This window comes from Pseudorca crassidens, chromosome 11 (assembly GCF_039906515.1).
Source record: "Pseudorca crassidens isolate mPseCra1 chromosome 11, mPseCra1.hap1, whole genome shotgun sequence".
Taxonomy (NCBI): Eukaryota; Metazoa; Chordata; class Mammalia; order Artiodactyla; family Delphinidae; genus Pseudorca; species Pseudorca crassidens.
Window position 1 is genome coordinate 53,202,404 of NC_090306.1, and position 14,878 is coordinate 53,217,281.

General features: G+C 46.3%; 1 protein-coding gene and 1 long non-coding RNA gene across 5 annotated transcripts in view; one reads left to right on the forward strand and one right to left on the reverse strand.

Moving 5' to 3' along the window:
- Positions 1-14,878, forward strand: part of LOC137202141 (uncharacterized) — a 68,960-nt gene that overhangs the window by 32,820 nt on the left and 21,262 nt on the right. The window lies entirely within an intron of this gene.
- The window catches only part of PPM1H (protein phosphatase, Mg2+/Mn2+ dependent 1H), a 264,421-nt gene continuing 250,343 nt past the window's right edge, over positions 801-14,878 (reverse strand). For 2 of the 4 annotated variants that reach the window (XM_067697206.1, XM_067697208.1), the window contains 2 exons: positions 12,660-12,829; positions 801-5,437 (listed from right to left, as the gene is read on the reverse strand). In XM_067697206.1, coding sequence (XP_067553307.1) covers positions 5,409-5,437; positions 12,660-12,829 — 199 coding nt within the window. In that variant the 3' untranslated portion in view covers positions 801-5,408. The remainder of the gene's footprint in view (positions 5,438-12,659; positions 12,830-14,878) is intronic. The other 2 variants (XM_067697207.1, XM_067697209.1) reach the window with 1 other exon arrangement.

Here is a 14,878-nt window from a genome sequence, read left to right on the forward strand (position 1 = left end):
CAGATTGGTGGTTGCTAGAGGCACAGGGTTGGGGAGTTGGTGAAATGGGTACAGAATTCCAGTTATAAAATAAATCAATCCTGGGGGTGTAATGTACAACAGGGTGACTATACTATAATTGCATAGTATTTGCTAATGACACTGTAGTGCGTACTTGAAAGTTGCTGAGAGAGTAAATCTTAAAAGTTCTGGGCTTCCCCGGTGGCGCAGTGGTTGAGAGTCCGCCTGCCGAGGCAGGGGACACGGGTTCGTGTCCCGGTCCGGGAAGATCCCACATGCCGCGGGGCGGCTGGGCCCGCGAGCCATGGCCGCTGAGCCTGCGCGTCCGGACCCTGTGCTCCGCAACGGGAGAGGCCACGACAGTGAGAGGCCCGCGTACCGCAAAAAAAAAAAAAGTTCTCATCACAAGGAAAAGAAGTTAGTAATGCTGTATGGTGATGGATGTTCTCTAGACTTAATGTGATGATCGTTTCACAATATGTACACACTGCATCGTTATGCTGTACACCTGAAACTAATATAATGCTGTCAGTTATCCTCAATAAAAAGAAAAAAGAAAGAATTACCTGTTGGGAGTAGTTCTTGGGAGTAACATCCATGGTAGTTCTAAAGGCACTGGTGAAATGCACAGCTCTCACGGCTGATTCCTGTGAAGATGTATCGTGTTGGCATCCATTCCCGTCTGATTTTGAGTCTGTTCACAGTTGATGACTCCCCATGAGGCCATGACCCTCTCAACTCATTCCACTACCTGGTATGAAGAAACTTCTTAGTGAATTAAACGAAATGACACAAAAAGGTTTTGCTAAAGGTGTCCTATATACATATGTATAATATTTTATTTTAAAATGGCATTGAGCATATACATTTCTTTAGCTTTTTCCAGGGAACATTGCACCTAAGTTTCAAAACACACAAAATAGATCCCCTTTACTAAACAGTTTTCATTTTTGGGTTACAAAAGTCAAGGTTTCACAACCACAAAGCATAAAGGTACATGGTTCCGAAACCATTTTCAGGCAGATTCCTCTCATTCACTGTACGTAGGGTATTTTCTTGGAAACCCAGACCATGATACATTGCTTACAAATGATCTCCACTGTGGACCTCCCTGGGTTTCCAAAAGAAACAAAGAAAGTGGAGGCAAAACAGGAGTAATAGAGTAACCTCAGGACACCCCAAACACAAAATACTATGGAAGACTGGAAGAGAGGAGGACACGAGATTCTCCTTCAAGTACATCACAGTAGAAAACAATACATTTAAAGCCTCATTTGGTCACTGTCTACCTGGGCGCTACATAAACAAAACATCTAAGACGCAAAGGCAAAATTAAAGCTATTTACACAAATCATGTGGATTATAAAGAGCAGCACTCCCTGGACTGACACTCAAACAGAAGAGGCAGGTGGGGCTGCTCACGTAGTGTCCTTTGAAAAATCCCAGTGTATGCACATAAGTCACATCACCCAACACAGAACCAAAGTACACTTGGGGGGCTTATGGTGTGCAGGCTGTGACATGTCTCTGCAATTGAAAGTCTTCAAAAATCCGAGTTCCTAATGTAAAATTCTGTCCGGTGGCCAGATACTGTTTTAGTATTTCCTTAGATCCGCTACCTTTTAGGGTCAGCCTGGTGGGTTTTTGCATAGATAGTGACTCTCACTGCTTTCTTCATGTGTCCCAATAGCACGAACTTACCAAAAATAGAATCTCATTAAAGTTTAACATGTTCAGTCTGAAAACAGTGGAGCTGCTGGGCTGCTTAAGGAAAGGTAAGATCCTCAGACTGTGGTGGAAAGAAAACCACTGACTACTCGTGGCCTTGTAAATAAAGTTGATTGGCAGATGAGGAAGGAGGTTAGACCAGAGTCGTAAAGATGTGAGAGTTCTTTTTCCAAGTGTTTCCACGCTAGTGCTCTTGGTGAACCGAAAACCCTGCCCGAATGGCCAAGATCTGAGGCCAACTCTGGATACTGGGACTCTCATCCTTGCCCACCAGTATCTATTGACAGCTGTGATTCTTTCCAAGAAGTAAATGAATACTTAGAAGAGCACAAAAAGAATGAGCACAGCTGACCTCATGCAGCCTCATGGAGGTAAATTGCTAGGGATTAAGAAATTAAATACCCCAAATTCCCCAAAACTGTAAACTGTGGAAAGTAACAAATTCCCACTTTGGGGGTTCTGTCCTATTAGACAGCTGAGTACTTGGCCTAGCCCGACTTTCACTTCTCTGTTCCCTCTGTAAGAACAGCAGTTAGGCAAGCACAACCACAGGAGAACACACCCTCCAGTTTTCTGGGTCTGGTACTGCTCCGATTTCAGGTTTTGAGAGAACACAGGTTTGCCTGTTGCCTGACAAAATGCCACAGTGTGGATGGAGTGCAAGTTTGCTCTCTTTAAGGAAAAGAGTGTCACCAAGTATTCTGAAGAGCTAGTGCCAGTCCAGCAAAGAGATTTAGAACTGAGAGAGGCTTTCATTTAAGGAAGTGGCCACCCCCCTCCCCCCCCAGATAACCGTAAAGACTTGACTAGGAAATCGAAAGCTTTTTATTAAATAAGACTTCCTTTGAGGCTACTGGGGCAAGCAGACTTGACTGTAAGTCAGATACGCAAGATCACAGAACCACGTATAAATATGTTCTGCAGAATTTTGAGTGTGTTGCCTTTTGACCTTTCCAGGAATGCTCCAAGGGGGAAAAATGAGGCTAAAACTGAGTAAGCTCAATTCACAGAGCAATATCGGTGCTGGGCAGACCTGCCGCGGGCATTAACAGATCATTTTTTTTCCACATTTGATTTATTCATCTCATTTGTGGTTTCCCTCCAATCCCCCAAACTGACAACATGGCTTCAGCTTGCTACTAAGATCCTTCCACCCAAGGGGGCTTATGAGGAGAATTCCTGGATACCTTTCTAACTAAATCCAGTAGGACTAAATACTCAAAACTTTAGGATAAATTGAATCAGGGGCTTCCAGAGTTTTTGCTGAGACATGCCTTGGCAGGAAATGAGTTGGAGAATTGAGTCCAGGCTGTCATGACATCCCTATGATATGCACATGCAAACTCTGACTCTGGTGCCTGGAGTAAAACCAGAGAAGCTCAAGGTAGGGCCCAGAGAGAAGCCCAGGAAATAAAAGAAGTGAAAGGCAGTGGAGACACGGGGGAGAGGTGACTGCTTGCGAGGACAGCCTCCCAAAGAAGGCAGCTCAGAGCCCTCCACGTACAACTTTCTCATTTCCAAATTCGTACGTGGTTTTAAGAGTCAGAGCAGCAACAGAAAGCGGACCACGCTGTTGTAGGATGCCTGCCTGTTTCCCCAGAGCATCTTGTTCTGCCAGGGCAGCAAATGGTTTACCACAGACTTCTCCCCACAGAGACGCTGGGGGTGGCTAAGATTTCCTGAAGCAGGAGGGAAGCCGTCAGATGACGATGACTCCCGACAAGGGACCAGTGAGTCCAGTTCTTCCCAAACAACATTTTGGCAAACACTCGGTGGGTGAATTCCCGCCATACTTCACCTGCCAGACCAGCGGTTGTCTCCACACTGTGGGATGAATACATTCCGAAGCAGGAAGGCTCCAGGACATTCCTAAGAAAATAGCTACATTCCAAGAATGTAAGCGCAGGCGACCCACTACCCAGAGGAAAGGTTCCTGTCCTCCCCTCTGCGGAAGGGACTGAACAAACAGGAGAAGTGGAACTGGCTCTCCAGCCTTCTGGGGGGAATCACACCAATGACCTCTGTCTTTAATGGGTGGGAAGCACGTCTTATTACAAAAAGTAGTCAAGATGGTGACGCTACCACAGGAGGTCTGCAGGGAGAAGACTCGGTGACTGGACACTGCTCTATAAGGTCCCCCATGCCCAGAAGCGGTCTGCCTAAAAGTGATTTCTAAAAATCTATTTTGCGAGTCCTCCCGGCCGAGATGCACCAGGGAGGTCTGATACGCTGGCTGCCGCTGCTCTTGTGAGGAACACCCAGAGGTGGAGTGACAGTGGGAACAGGGGTCTCGGTACCTGGGGGGCTGGGACATGATTCCGTGGAGAAGGAACAGAGGGTCCAGCCTGAGAATGACCAGTCAGCCTGATTCAAATTCACTTTTATCAAACGGCCACTCCGAGCGGGCCTTGCCCAGATATGATGGGGAGGCAGAGACAGCGCTTGACAGAACTCTGCTCCTTAACATGTTATTTGGAGGGGGCTTGGGGACGGTCCTGGTCCACGGAACCTGGATCCAGATGGAGGAGTGGTCCTCAGATGGGGTGTGGTGAACTGACTGATACAAGGAATCTCTTAACCTGCTCGCTTCAACCCTGCTTTGTGTCTGTCCCTATGGTACAGCGGGTGGGGGAGGGCCAACCGTTCCAGAAACGAAATCCAGACTCTCCCAGAGAGACCTCACCCACACCAGGGGGGCCCTTGAAGATGACAGAGGAACTGTGGGTCCAGAGAAACACCCATATTGCCACAAAAACACACTGATTTGGTGAGAAAATGCAACTCAGGGAAAAACCGTTACATAACAAAGACTGAACTCCATTAGCCAGGGCACCGCTCCAGATGGCGGCCTGGGTGGTGTGGGCCACGGGATATGGGGACAGTCTGGGCTGGACTTGGACACACAGATTCCTCGACAGGGGCCTGGAAAGTCCCAGACCTGTTCTATGGAAGGAAAACAATTAAGATTCAAGGAATGTCAAAAAAGAAAAAAAAATTCCCTGCCACACCCCACCGGCACCAAAAAACAGTAAAGAGAGAGAGAGAGAGACACACACACACACAGATAGTGTTCCCTGAAATAAATCTCAGGCTTACTAGAAGATGGGCGATTACATCTTCTGAGGCATGATCCCCAACTCTCCAATGCAGCACTTTTAACCCGTAGGGAAGTTGGCAGCTTGGCAGGCTGAAGAGTCTTCTGCCAGTGACACCCGCAAAGGGCTGCCCCAGCTACTGTGGATAAAATAAATATGATGGATGTGCTCCCAAATGGGCAGTGGCCACCTAGGAGGCCTATGAAAGGAACCGACAGAAGCACAACACTCAGTCGCAGCCTTTATGTTTTGCTCTTGTTGAGTATCCAGACCTGTTACTAAAGAGGAAACTGAAACCCGAGGGTCCTCTTGGAGCTCAGCCAGAGGCCTTTCGGCAGCAAGCTTCCCACCTGGGCAGGGAGGAGGGGCATCGTCTGGAACTCTGCTGGGGCACTTCCCAGCCCCGCCCCGCCCAGAGGCATCCCAGCTTTCTTCCCTTCTGTCCTTCTAAAACCCTGGGCTGTTTTCATGACAGTTTGTTTCCATGTATTAAAGGAATGACATATACAGAGATGTCATCTCCTGAGCCCAGTCGGTCATTGGATATCCGCCATCCTCTGTCCTTCAGGACGCCACGGGCACGCATCACCAGGTCCTGAGCCGCCAGTGTGTACCTGTACAGGGAGAGGCAGGAATGGGACTGTCAGTGTGGCATCAGGCAGAATCGGGGGTCAGGCGAGGCTGAGAAGGAGGCATCACTACAGCTGTATGAACTGTTTTCAAACACCCTTCAAGTCACAAAAACCTAGGCCATCTTTTTCCCAAATGTGTGATGCCTAATGTGAGACTGCTAGTTAGGTGGTAGATGGACAAGATTCTACATACAATAAATAACCTCCTAAATTGTTCTGCTTTTCAGTCCTCTTTTGAGAATTCTGATGTCAACAAAAGAGTCCCAGTTTCGTGCTGGTGTATCTTTAACACATACCTGCTCAGGCTCAGAGCTTTCTACAGCAAACAGTGTGTAGCTAAAAAAGTATATGGGAAAAATAAGAACTTTTGTTTCCAATGTTTATTTTTAGAGCCACACTGCTTTTAGGACAAAGGATCGTCATTTTCCACTTATGGTAGGGGTAAATCTCCTTTTTAAATAAATTGTTTTTAAAAAGTGAGCTGATTTAAAGAAAAATGTTAATGATAGCGCAGGTAGCAAAGGAGCATAGTAAAAATGCAAAGGTTTTATTGGTACATGACTGGGAAACCTCGGTGTGGGCAAGCTGCACCGTCATCAATGCCACACTCTTCTCTTCACCACTGTAAGTACAGTGAGGGATCCCCAAGAATTTGAAAATAAGATTGCTCCCTGAGACTCAGAGCATAAACTCAAGGAAGAATTAATGACTATGCCATAAATGGATGGAAAGCATTAAAATCTAGAAAAAGACTAATGTGGGAGGTGATTTGGGTGTATGTAGCCTAGGTTAGCCTGGAGGCCTAAAACAAGGAGACAGAAACATTGGCAGGTGTCTGTCCAAATACAGATTGAGGCAGAGGGAGTCTTATCCAACAGATTTCAAAGAAATGTAGTTCCACTGGTAGGACCATATTTAGTGAGGATGGATGACTCTTAGCTTCTGCCATAGAATATACAGTTTCCCTTGATTTTGATTTCATGTTCACCATATAACCTTCTAATTATGACCTGCCTCCCTGTGTGGCCTGCCGACAGAGAAAGAGTGAGCTAGTCATTTGTACTTTAAGAACGTCAGTCCTGTTTCTCCATATAAACGTCAACTGGCATTTCTTCAGTTTGCAGATCAATCATGAAAGCTTGGTTAAGGTGAGCCCAGCTCTGATAATGAATCTGTTCTTTGTGTGTTGATTAAACCAGTTTCTGAACCTGAGAAGCTAAAAGCCAGCCTCTGGTAAATCACCAAGATAATAAATGTCACCCTGTAAGGAAGGCCTCTTGGAAGCCAGCCTGTGGCCCTTTAACAACAGACCACCCTGATGTTACTGTGGCCTTTCCCTGCTTGGAATGTCACTCGGCCTTGCCTTCAGAACTGTGAGTTGTGGAATTCAGAACACCAGAAGCCTCTTGCATTTCTTCTGTTAAAACCCCTTACGGAATAAGCGACTCTCATGTTAAAAGAGACCTGCATCTAGCCCCATTGTTACATTACTTAAGAACAAGGTCTGTAGCAAATAATCTCAGGATTGTTAAGATTCCAGGCTGTGGAGTCTCTGAGACTCAAGTCTACTCAGACAGCCCAGGCAGAGGGAGGTGTAGCACACACTAAAGGTGGTTAATACAAAATAAGTGACTTTCCTCCTAGAGGATGGGTGGTAGGTGAGTAGGAGAGACACCTTCTTTTTCTATCCTTATTGAGAGAATTATCAGTCTTGAGGCAGAAGTATCTCCAGTTACACTTGAGGGAAGGGGCCACCAGTTAGCCTTCTGAGGATTCTCTTGCTACTGGGATCACGAAATAAACAGAAAGGACTCCAAAGAGGCCTTTGGCTAAAGAGGCAAATACATGCCCCCTTATCCACATGCTGCCACTCATATACTACATTCAGAAGAGCTCTCAGATGCTCACCCCAGGTTACTCTTGGGTTTATTACTGAATTGCATGTCTGAGATAAAACCTCACAGGGAAAGGCTACCATCAATATCAGTTGATGTTTATTACCCTAGTGATTGACCAGGGTCTAGACCTTAGCCTTTCAAGTTCAGAAAGCTGGCTGAGGCAATATACTAGTTCGTAGATTCATCTGTCAGGGCTGAACACACCTTAACTCAGCTCATGAGCAAACCAGACACAGAAGATTATGCCAAGTAATGAGAAAAGATGGCTGGCAGCGAAAGGAAGTTACTTAAAAATGTTAAAAAAAAACAGATGAAGGAAGTCAGGACCGGTATCTGTGGTAAATCACAGGTCCCGCGGTCATGGGGCAACGGCTGAGATCAGAACAAGGATAAATGAAAGGTTAAATGAACAGGATTTCCCTGGTGGTGCAGTGGTTAAGAATCTGCCTGCCAATGCAGGGGACATGGGTCCAATCCCTGGTCCAGGAAGATCCCACATGCCACGGAGCAACGAAGCCCATGCACCACAACTACCGAGCCTGTGCTCTAGAGCCCGCGAGCCACAACTACTGAGCCTGCACTCTAAAGCCCGTGAACCACAACTACTGAAGCCAGTGCATCTAGAGCCCGTGCTCCGCAACGAGAGAAACATGCGCACCACGACGAAGAGTAGCCCCCGCTCACTGCAACTAGAGAAAGCCTGCACACAGCAGCGAAGATCCAACGCTGCCAAAAATAAGTTAATTAAATAAATTCATTTTTTAAAAAAGTCTACAAACAATAAATGCTGAAGAGTGTGTGGAGAAAGGGAACCCTCCTACACTGTTGGGAATGCAAATTGGTATAGCCACTATGGAGAACAGGATGGAGGTTCCTTAAAAAAACTGAAAATAGAGCTACCACATGATCCGGCAATCCCACTCCTGGGCATATGTCCAGAAAAGATGAAAACTCTAGTTTGAAAAGATACATGCATCCCAGTGTTCACAGCAGCACTATTTACAATAGCCAAGACATGGAAACAACCCAAGTGCCCATTAACAGATGAATGGATAAAAAAGACGTGGGGTGTGTGTGTGTTTCTGTGTGTGTATACACACACACAATAGACCATTACTCAGCCATAAAAAAGAATGAAATATTGCCATTTGCAGCAACATGGATGAACCTAGGGAATATCATACTAAATAAAGTCAGACAGAGAAAGAAAAATATCACTTATATGTGGAATCTAAAAAAATAATACAAATGAATCTATTTACAAAACAGAAACAGACTCACAGACATAGAAAACAAACTTATGGTTATTACCAAAAGGGAAAGGGGGGAGGGGATAAATTAGGAGTATGGGATTAACAGATACATACTACTATATATAAAATAGATAAACAACAAGGATTTACTGTGTAGCACAGGGAACTATATTCAGTATCTTGTAATAACCCATAATGGAAAAGATTCTGAAAAAAATACATTTAAAACTGAATCGCTTTGCTGTACACCTGAAACTAACACAATATTATAAATCAAGTATACTTCAGTTAAAAAAAGTTAAAATCAAAACAGTGCGTACCTCATTTTATTTAAGTCACATAAGAGCATCATCCGTAGTTAAAGGCAAGAGACCATCCTGATATTGCTATTGCTGGAGACTTTGGGTATTGAAAAAATGGTCAAAATTAGCTTTGGTATTTTAAAAAGCGGCATTAGGTCACCTAGAAAAGATGGTTACCCAGGAAACCCAAGGGCTCTAGAAAATTAAGGTTTTCTTCTCAAAACCGGTTATTGCCTATGCCAAGATAATGTCCCTTGAGCCTGCATTTCTCTCTGTCATCCATCTGTCTTCCCGTAGGTGAACCCTCTCTCGAGAGAAGACCCATTTTTGCTTCCTCCAATTCTTACTTCCCTTTTTCTTCCTTCATTTCTTACCAGTAGGCCCAATACCCTGCTAATCCGGCCTCCTACACTTCTCCGTGCTCATTCCACTTGACCTCTCTCCAGCACAGACACCGTACTTCTGGCCATCTTCTTTATTCTTGACATCTCCTGTCTTTTCTTCTGAGTTCTCCTTTTTGTTTGCAGAGGTGGGAGGTGTTGAGGTTGGCTTGCCCACCACACCACGGCACACTCCAAGTTCTCCTATGTCTGGGCTTCCATGACACGTGGCACAGCTCTTCTTACTTTCCTTGGTAGGCCCCAGTTAGGACTCAGGAAGAGTCAATAAATGTTAACTTACTTTCACTGCCAAGGCGGGACTTTCTCATCTATCATCCTTAGTTAATGCTGTCCCCAGTCTCTTAAGTAGGAAATCGTAGTCGTTTTCAGTGCTACCTTCTCAACCTGATATTCGCCAATGATAAATTCCACAAGGCACTGTAGGACTTCTAAACTTTGTATTATTTAAAGTGTATTTCATTATTGGTAGATGGCTAAATTAAAATAAAATCTCACCTTTATAGTTACTAAGATGCACGTTAAACCTGTTGTAAAAACTGCTATTCTGAATTTATTTTTGCCACCATTCACACATACATATACATACATACATAAAATTTAATTAGTATTTTCTATTTTTCTTTCCTTTCTTGATTTCTGTCAGGTTGTTTGCTTTCTTGAATACCTTTTTCCTCTCTCTACTAGTTGAGAAGTGATTATTTCTGTTGTTTTAGCAGCTATGCTTAAGTTTTTAATATATGTCAATCAATATTTGTGTCCTTCTCCAGAAAATAAAAAGATATTAGAATGCCTTCTTTCATTTGTAATGTTATTGCCTAGTATTTTAAATTTGCCTTGTTTTTAAACTCCTATTAAGTCATTATTATAATGTATATAAACCAACATAGTAACTTCTTTGCTTTTCGAAGTCCATTCCTTTCTTCTGGACTTGATTTCCTTCAGTTGAAGTACATTTTTAGTAATGCTCTTAACAGTGGTCTGTTAAAAGAGATAAACTCACCAAGTTTTGGGGCCACAAAAATCTTTATTTTTGCCTTTAATCTTGGATCATAGCTTTATCGGGTATAGAATTCTAGACTGACTTATTTTACCCTAGCAGTTTGGACATAATATTTCATCTTTTCTGACCTCTCTTGTTGAGAAGTCTGCCTCGTTTCATTTTTTTAAAATAAATTTATTTATTTTATTTATTTATTATTTTGGCTGCTTTGGGTCTGTTGCTGTGCACGGGCCTTCTCTAGTTGTGGCAAGTGGGGTCTACTCTTCGTTGCAGTGCACGGGCTTCTCATTGCAGTGGCTTCTCTTGCTACAGAGCTCTAGGCACGTGGGCTGCCGTAGTTGTGGCGTGCAGGCTTCAGTAGTTGTGGCTCACAGGCTCTAGAGTGCAGGCTCAGCAGTTGGCAGTGCCCAGGCTTAGTTGCTCCGCGGCATCTTCCCGGACCAGGGCTCAAACCCGTGTCCCCTGCATTGGCAGGCGGATTCTTAACCACTGCACCACCAGGGAAGCCCTTGTTTCATTTTTTTATAAGTAAACGTCTTATCTCATTGGTAGTTTATTAAATTGTTATTGTTGATATTTTGTTGTTGATGGTATGAAGTTCCACTGAGACATAATAATGAGGATTTCTTTTTATTTATCATAGTTGGAAATTAGTTTTACTCCTTCAAACTGAGAAGATAGTTCTGATTCTGGAAAATTTTCAACCATGAACTTTTTGAATGCTGACTCCCCTCTATTTTTTATGTTTTCTCCATAATTTTATATTTTCTCCTGTTAGATCCTTCTCATTTTACCTTCCAGATTTCAACCTCTTTCCTGTTTTTTTAAAATCTCTTGGTCATATCTTTCAGTTCACTAATTCATACTTTAGCAGTTTACTATTCTCTCCATTCAGCGAGTTACTTTATTTCAATGACATATTTTTCACCATTGCAAATTTCTATTTGGTTCTTTTCCAAATCCGTCTCTTCTTACCTTATGGTTCTATTTGTACATGTTTAAAGTTTCCTTCATCCTGTTCCGTTAGGTTTTCTTTGGGGGGACAGAGGGAAGGCTCTGTTGTATCTAGTTATCCTTTCTCATGGTAGGCTTGAAGGTAAGATAGGAGCCTCTCTTCAGTAGGGCTGTTTACTGTGTGCCTTGGGTTATCTACAGAGATTTTTAAATGTGCCTTTACTGGGGGACGTTCTGGGTTCTTTCAGCTCTAGAACATGTTTTAGGTGCGATTTGTGGCTTAGGATCCCCACACCCTACGTGTGGTGTGAGGTTTGGCCTCACACTTTCCTGTGTGGCGGGCCTACCCACCCCCCTCCTCACAGAACCTCAGTTTCATCAGGTTCTTGCCATCATCCACGTGCTGCAGGAAGGATGCCCCAACCTGAGCGGGAAGCTCAGGGAGACGCCTTGGACCACTGCTTCCAACACTGTGGCCAGGAGCCAGATTCCTCCACCTGACTTCTCTCTGCGAGGCTTCCCTGGCGAATGCGAATGCGACGTCCCACCTGTGAAGGAGCAGTCTGCACGGACAACTGAGCAGCACTGATCAGGTGCTGCCTGCAGTAACTGAACAGTGCAGCTGAACTCTAGGACTGGTTTCCTTCACGCTACAGGAGACGCAGTATCGAAATGAAGTCACAAATGGTGTTTAGGTAAAATGAGGCCACTTGTGGGGATCCTTCCTCATAAGCTGATCACCTCAACACAACCCCAGGCACCTAGTTCTTAGGAGAAGGTTTCTTTTGCCCCAGCTCCAATCTCAGCCAGGCTGATGGACACTTTAGAACTCATGAGCATCCTTAGTCAAGCACCATCTGCCCCAGGCAGGAAACCACCTATAAACCACCTATAAAGGTTGCTTTATATCGAGACTGGTACCTGAGGAAAAGAAGAGACATTTCCTCTGGAGGGAAAGGACTGCTTCTCCTCTCCCCCATTTCATTCTCCTGCAGTTTCTACCTGACAAGGGCTGTCTGGTTTGGTAACAAAAAAGACTGCTTTGTGTGGCAGTAAGACAGGAGGGTTCTACTGAGTGTGGTGCTGAGGCTGAACACAAAGGCACACGTGCCAGAGACTGAAGGGCGCAGGAGGCGGCAGGAGAGGATTTGAGTCAAAACATGAAATACAAATACAGGACATACAGGGGAGCAGCAGAGAAGAACATGGTGTAGCTGATGACAGCGAAAGGGTCGTGGATTCCGTTACACCCCGGCCGGGATGACGAGGGGCGAGGAACCCCGTGATTCTGGAAGCTGGATGTGGGGCGGCAGCAGGGCCCGGCCTGAGGGCCTCACGCGGAAGGCTTGGTCAGACCGCATCCGGGAAGTAGTACGGGAGTAGCTGGGGTACTCACCCCTCCTAACGAAGAGCCTCCCAGGGAGACCAGTTTTGTACTTTGAGAGCATTTTTCTTCTCTGGCTGAAGCTTTCCATATCGATCGGCCGAGCTCTGCTGAAAGGGGCGGCGGCCGGGAGGGGTCTGACCTGGCAGGCGCACAGGGCCTGGTGCAGAGGCTTCCTCGGGCTGAGCCAGAGGGAGCAGAGGAGGGACAGTAGGGGAGAGAAGAAAAGCAGAAAAGAAGAGGGGCTGAAGGACCACGGGAAGGCCAGAGGCTCTTTTCACAACCACTGACGCTAAAGTCAGGGTGGAAGGAGGCCAGAGGACAAATCCTCCATCGTCTCTGTCGTCCTTGCCACCTCTGGACACTTCTTAGCTCTTTCACCTCTTCAGTGGGGTGTACGAGGGGCCCCGGGTGTGGGCTGGGTTGCCACGGGTCCCAGCCTGGCTGCATGACCACATCGGGGGCGCCGGGGAAAAACTCCTTAGCCTCTCGAATCTGGAATAATGCTAGTGCATGCCTCAAAGGTCCTGCCAGGGTAAACAGAACCTTCCTAAAGCATTTCCCTCATTAGACATAAAAGGCCTCTCTCCCCGACCAAGAGTTTTGCCCGCAGTCATCCACCTTTTGTAGAGTCTCTTCCCACAAGACCACATCTGAATCAGCAGATTGGGGTGTCAAAAATAAGTCCGTTTCAGGCCTCAGGCTGTAAACTGGCCTTAAAGCCAACAGTTCTAGTTGGGCAGGAACTTCTATTTGCCATTTGGATGGTATAGACAGGGTCTTACAAGAGGGAGGGTAGGTGGCAGGAACTGGGGAATTAATGGGTTCCGAATATTTGCATATAAAAGGCAGCTTCCATCTGCCGAGGCCCCGCAGTAATAGAGTATGATGGGAACAGGAGAAGGAATCCTCTTTGCATTCTGAGCAGGCCTCTGAGATTTAAGAGGTAGAAAAGCTCTCCCAAGCTTGGGAACATTGGCAGGGATCTATGGTAACGGGGTAGGTGGGGTGAGGGCGGGTGACTTGGAGGGAGCTCTTTGTTGTGCTCAGAACCAGGCAACTTGTCCTGGGAGGAGGCCCGCCTCAGGCTCACTGCTGGGGGCTGAGCCACGTGTGTCCCTTGTCTGGCTCTGAAGCCACCGAAGGTGCTCACACCAGCTTCTGTCCCGCCTGGAGTGTGGGGACTTCACTCAGGCGGAGTACCCTGAGACACGGGACCAGCGACAGCCGCTGCCCACAGCACTGTCCCTGTGTCCCCCGGGGGGGGGGGGTCAGCAGGTGCAAGGCCATGGACTAGGGAGAACGCACCACCCCTGTGGGAGATGGCGAGAACACCCACCAGGCCTCGTCCACCTCTCTGCCCCAGCGCCAGCTTCCTGGTTTCTCAAGGTGGTGTGAGTTTTAGTTCAAATCCCAAACAGCAACATTTCGATAGGAGGGGGCATATCAGACTATTTTCTTCTGCATCGTCCCTGGGAAGCCCTTTAAAATGCCCCGATGGGGGCTCCCCCGGTGGCGCAGTGGTTAAGAATCCGCCTGCCAGTGCAGGGGACATGGGTTCGATCCCTGGTCCGGGAATATCCCACATGCCGAGGAGCAGCTAAGCCCATGCGCCACAACTACTAGGCCTGCGTTCTAGGGCCTGCGAACCACAACTACTGAGCCTGCGTGCCACAACTACTGAAGCCCGCGCGCCTAGAGCCGATGCTCCACAACGAGAAGCCGTGCACCGCAATGAAGAGTAGCCCCTCTCGCCACAACTAGAAAACGCCCGCGTGCAGCAATGAAGACCCAACACAGCCATAAATAAATAAATAAAATTAAATAAATAAAATGTCCTTAAGTTCCAACTAAGTGGCCACACAGCTCTGCTCCAATGGCCATATCAACAGCACTGAGAAGGAAAGGTGGGCCTGGCAGGGGGCAGTTCAGAGGCTGTCAAGGGCAGGATGGTGGGCTGACGTCCACATTCCCACGGATCTGAATATGCTCAACATTGCAAAAGAAACAAAAATGCAGATTTTATCTAGTCTTCAACATGAGATAAAACACTCACCAATTTGTTCTTAAAACCTGTAACTGATGTGAGGTTGGGGCCGGCGATGGGAGGAACCCTTCCTTTTTACATTTGAGGCATAGTTTTTCAAAACCATATGGCAGCGCTTCCCTGGTGGCGCAGTGGTTGAGAGTCCGCCTGCCGATGCAGGGTACACGGGTTCATGCCCCGGTCA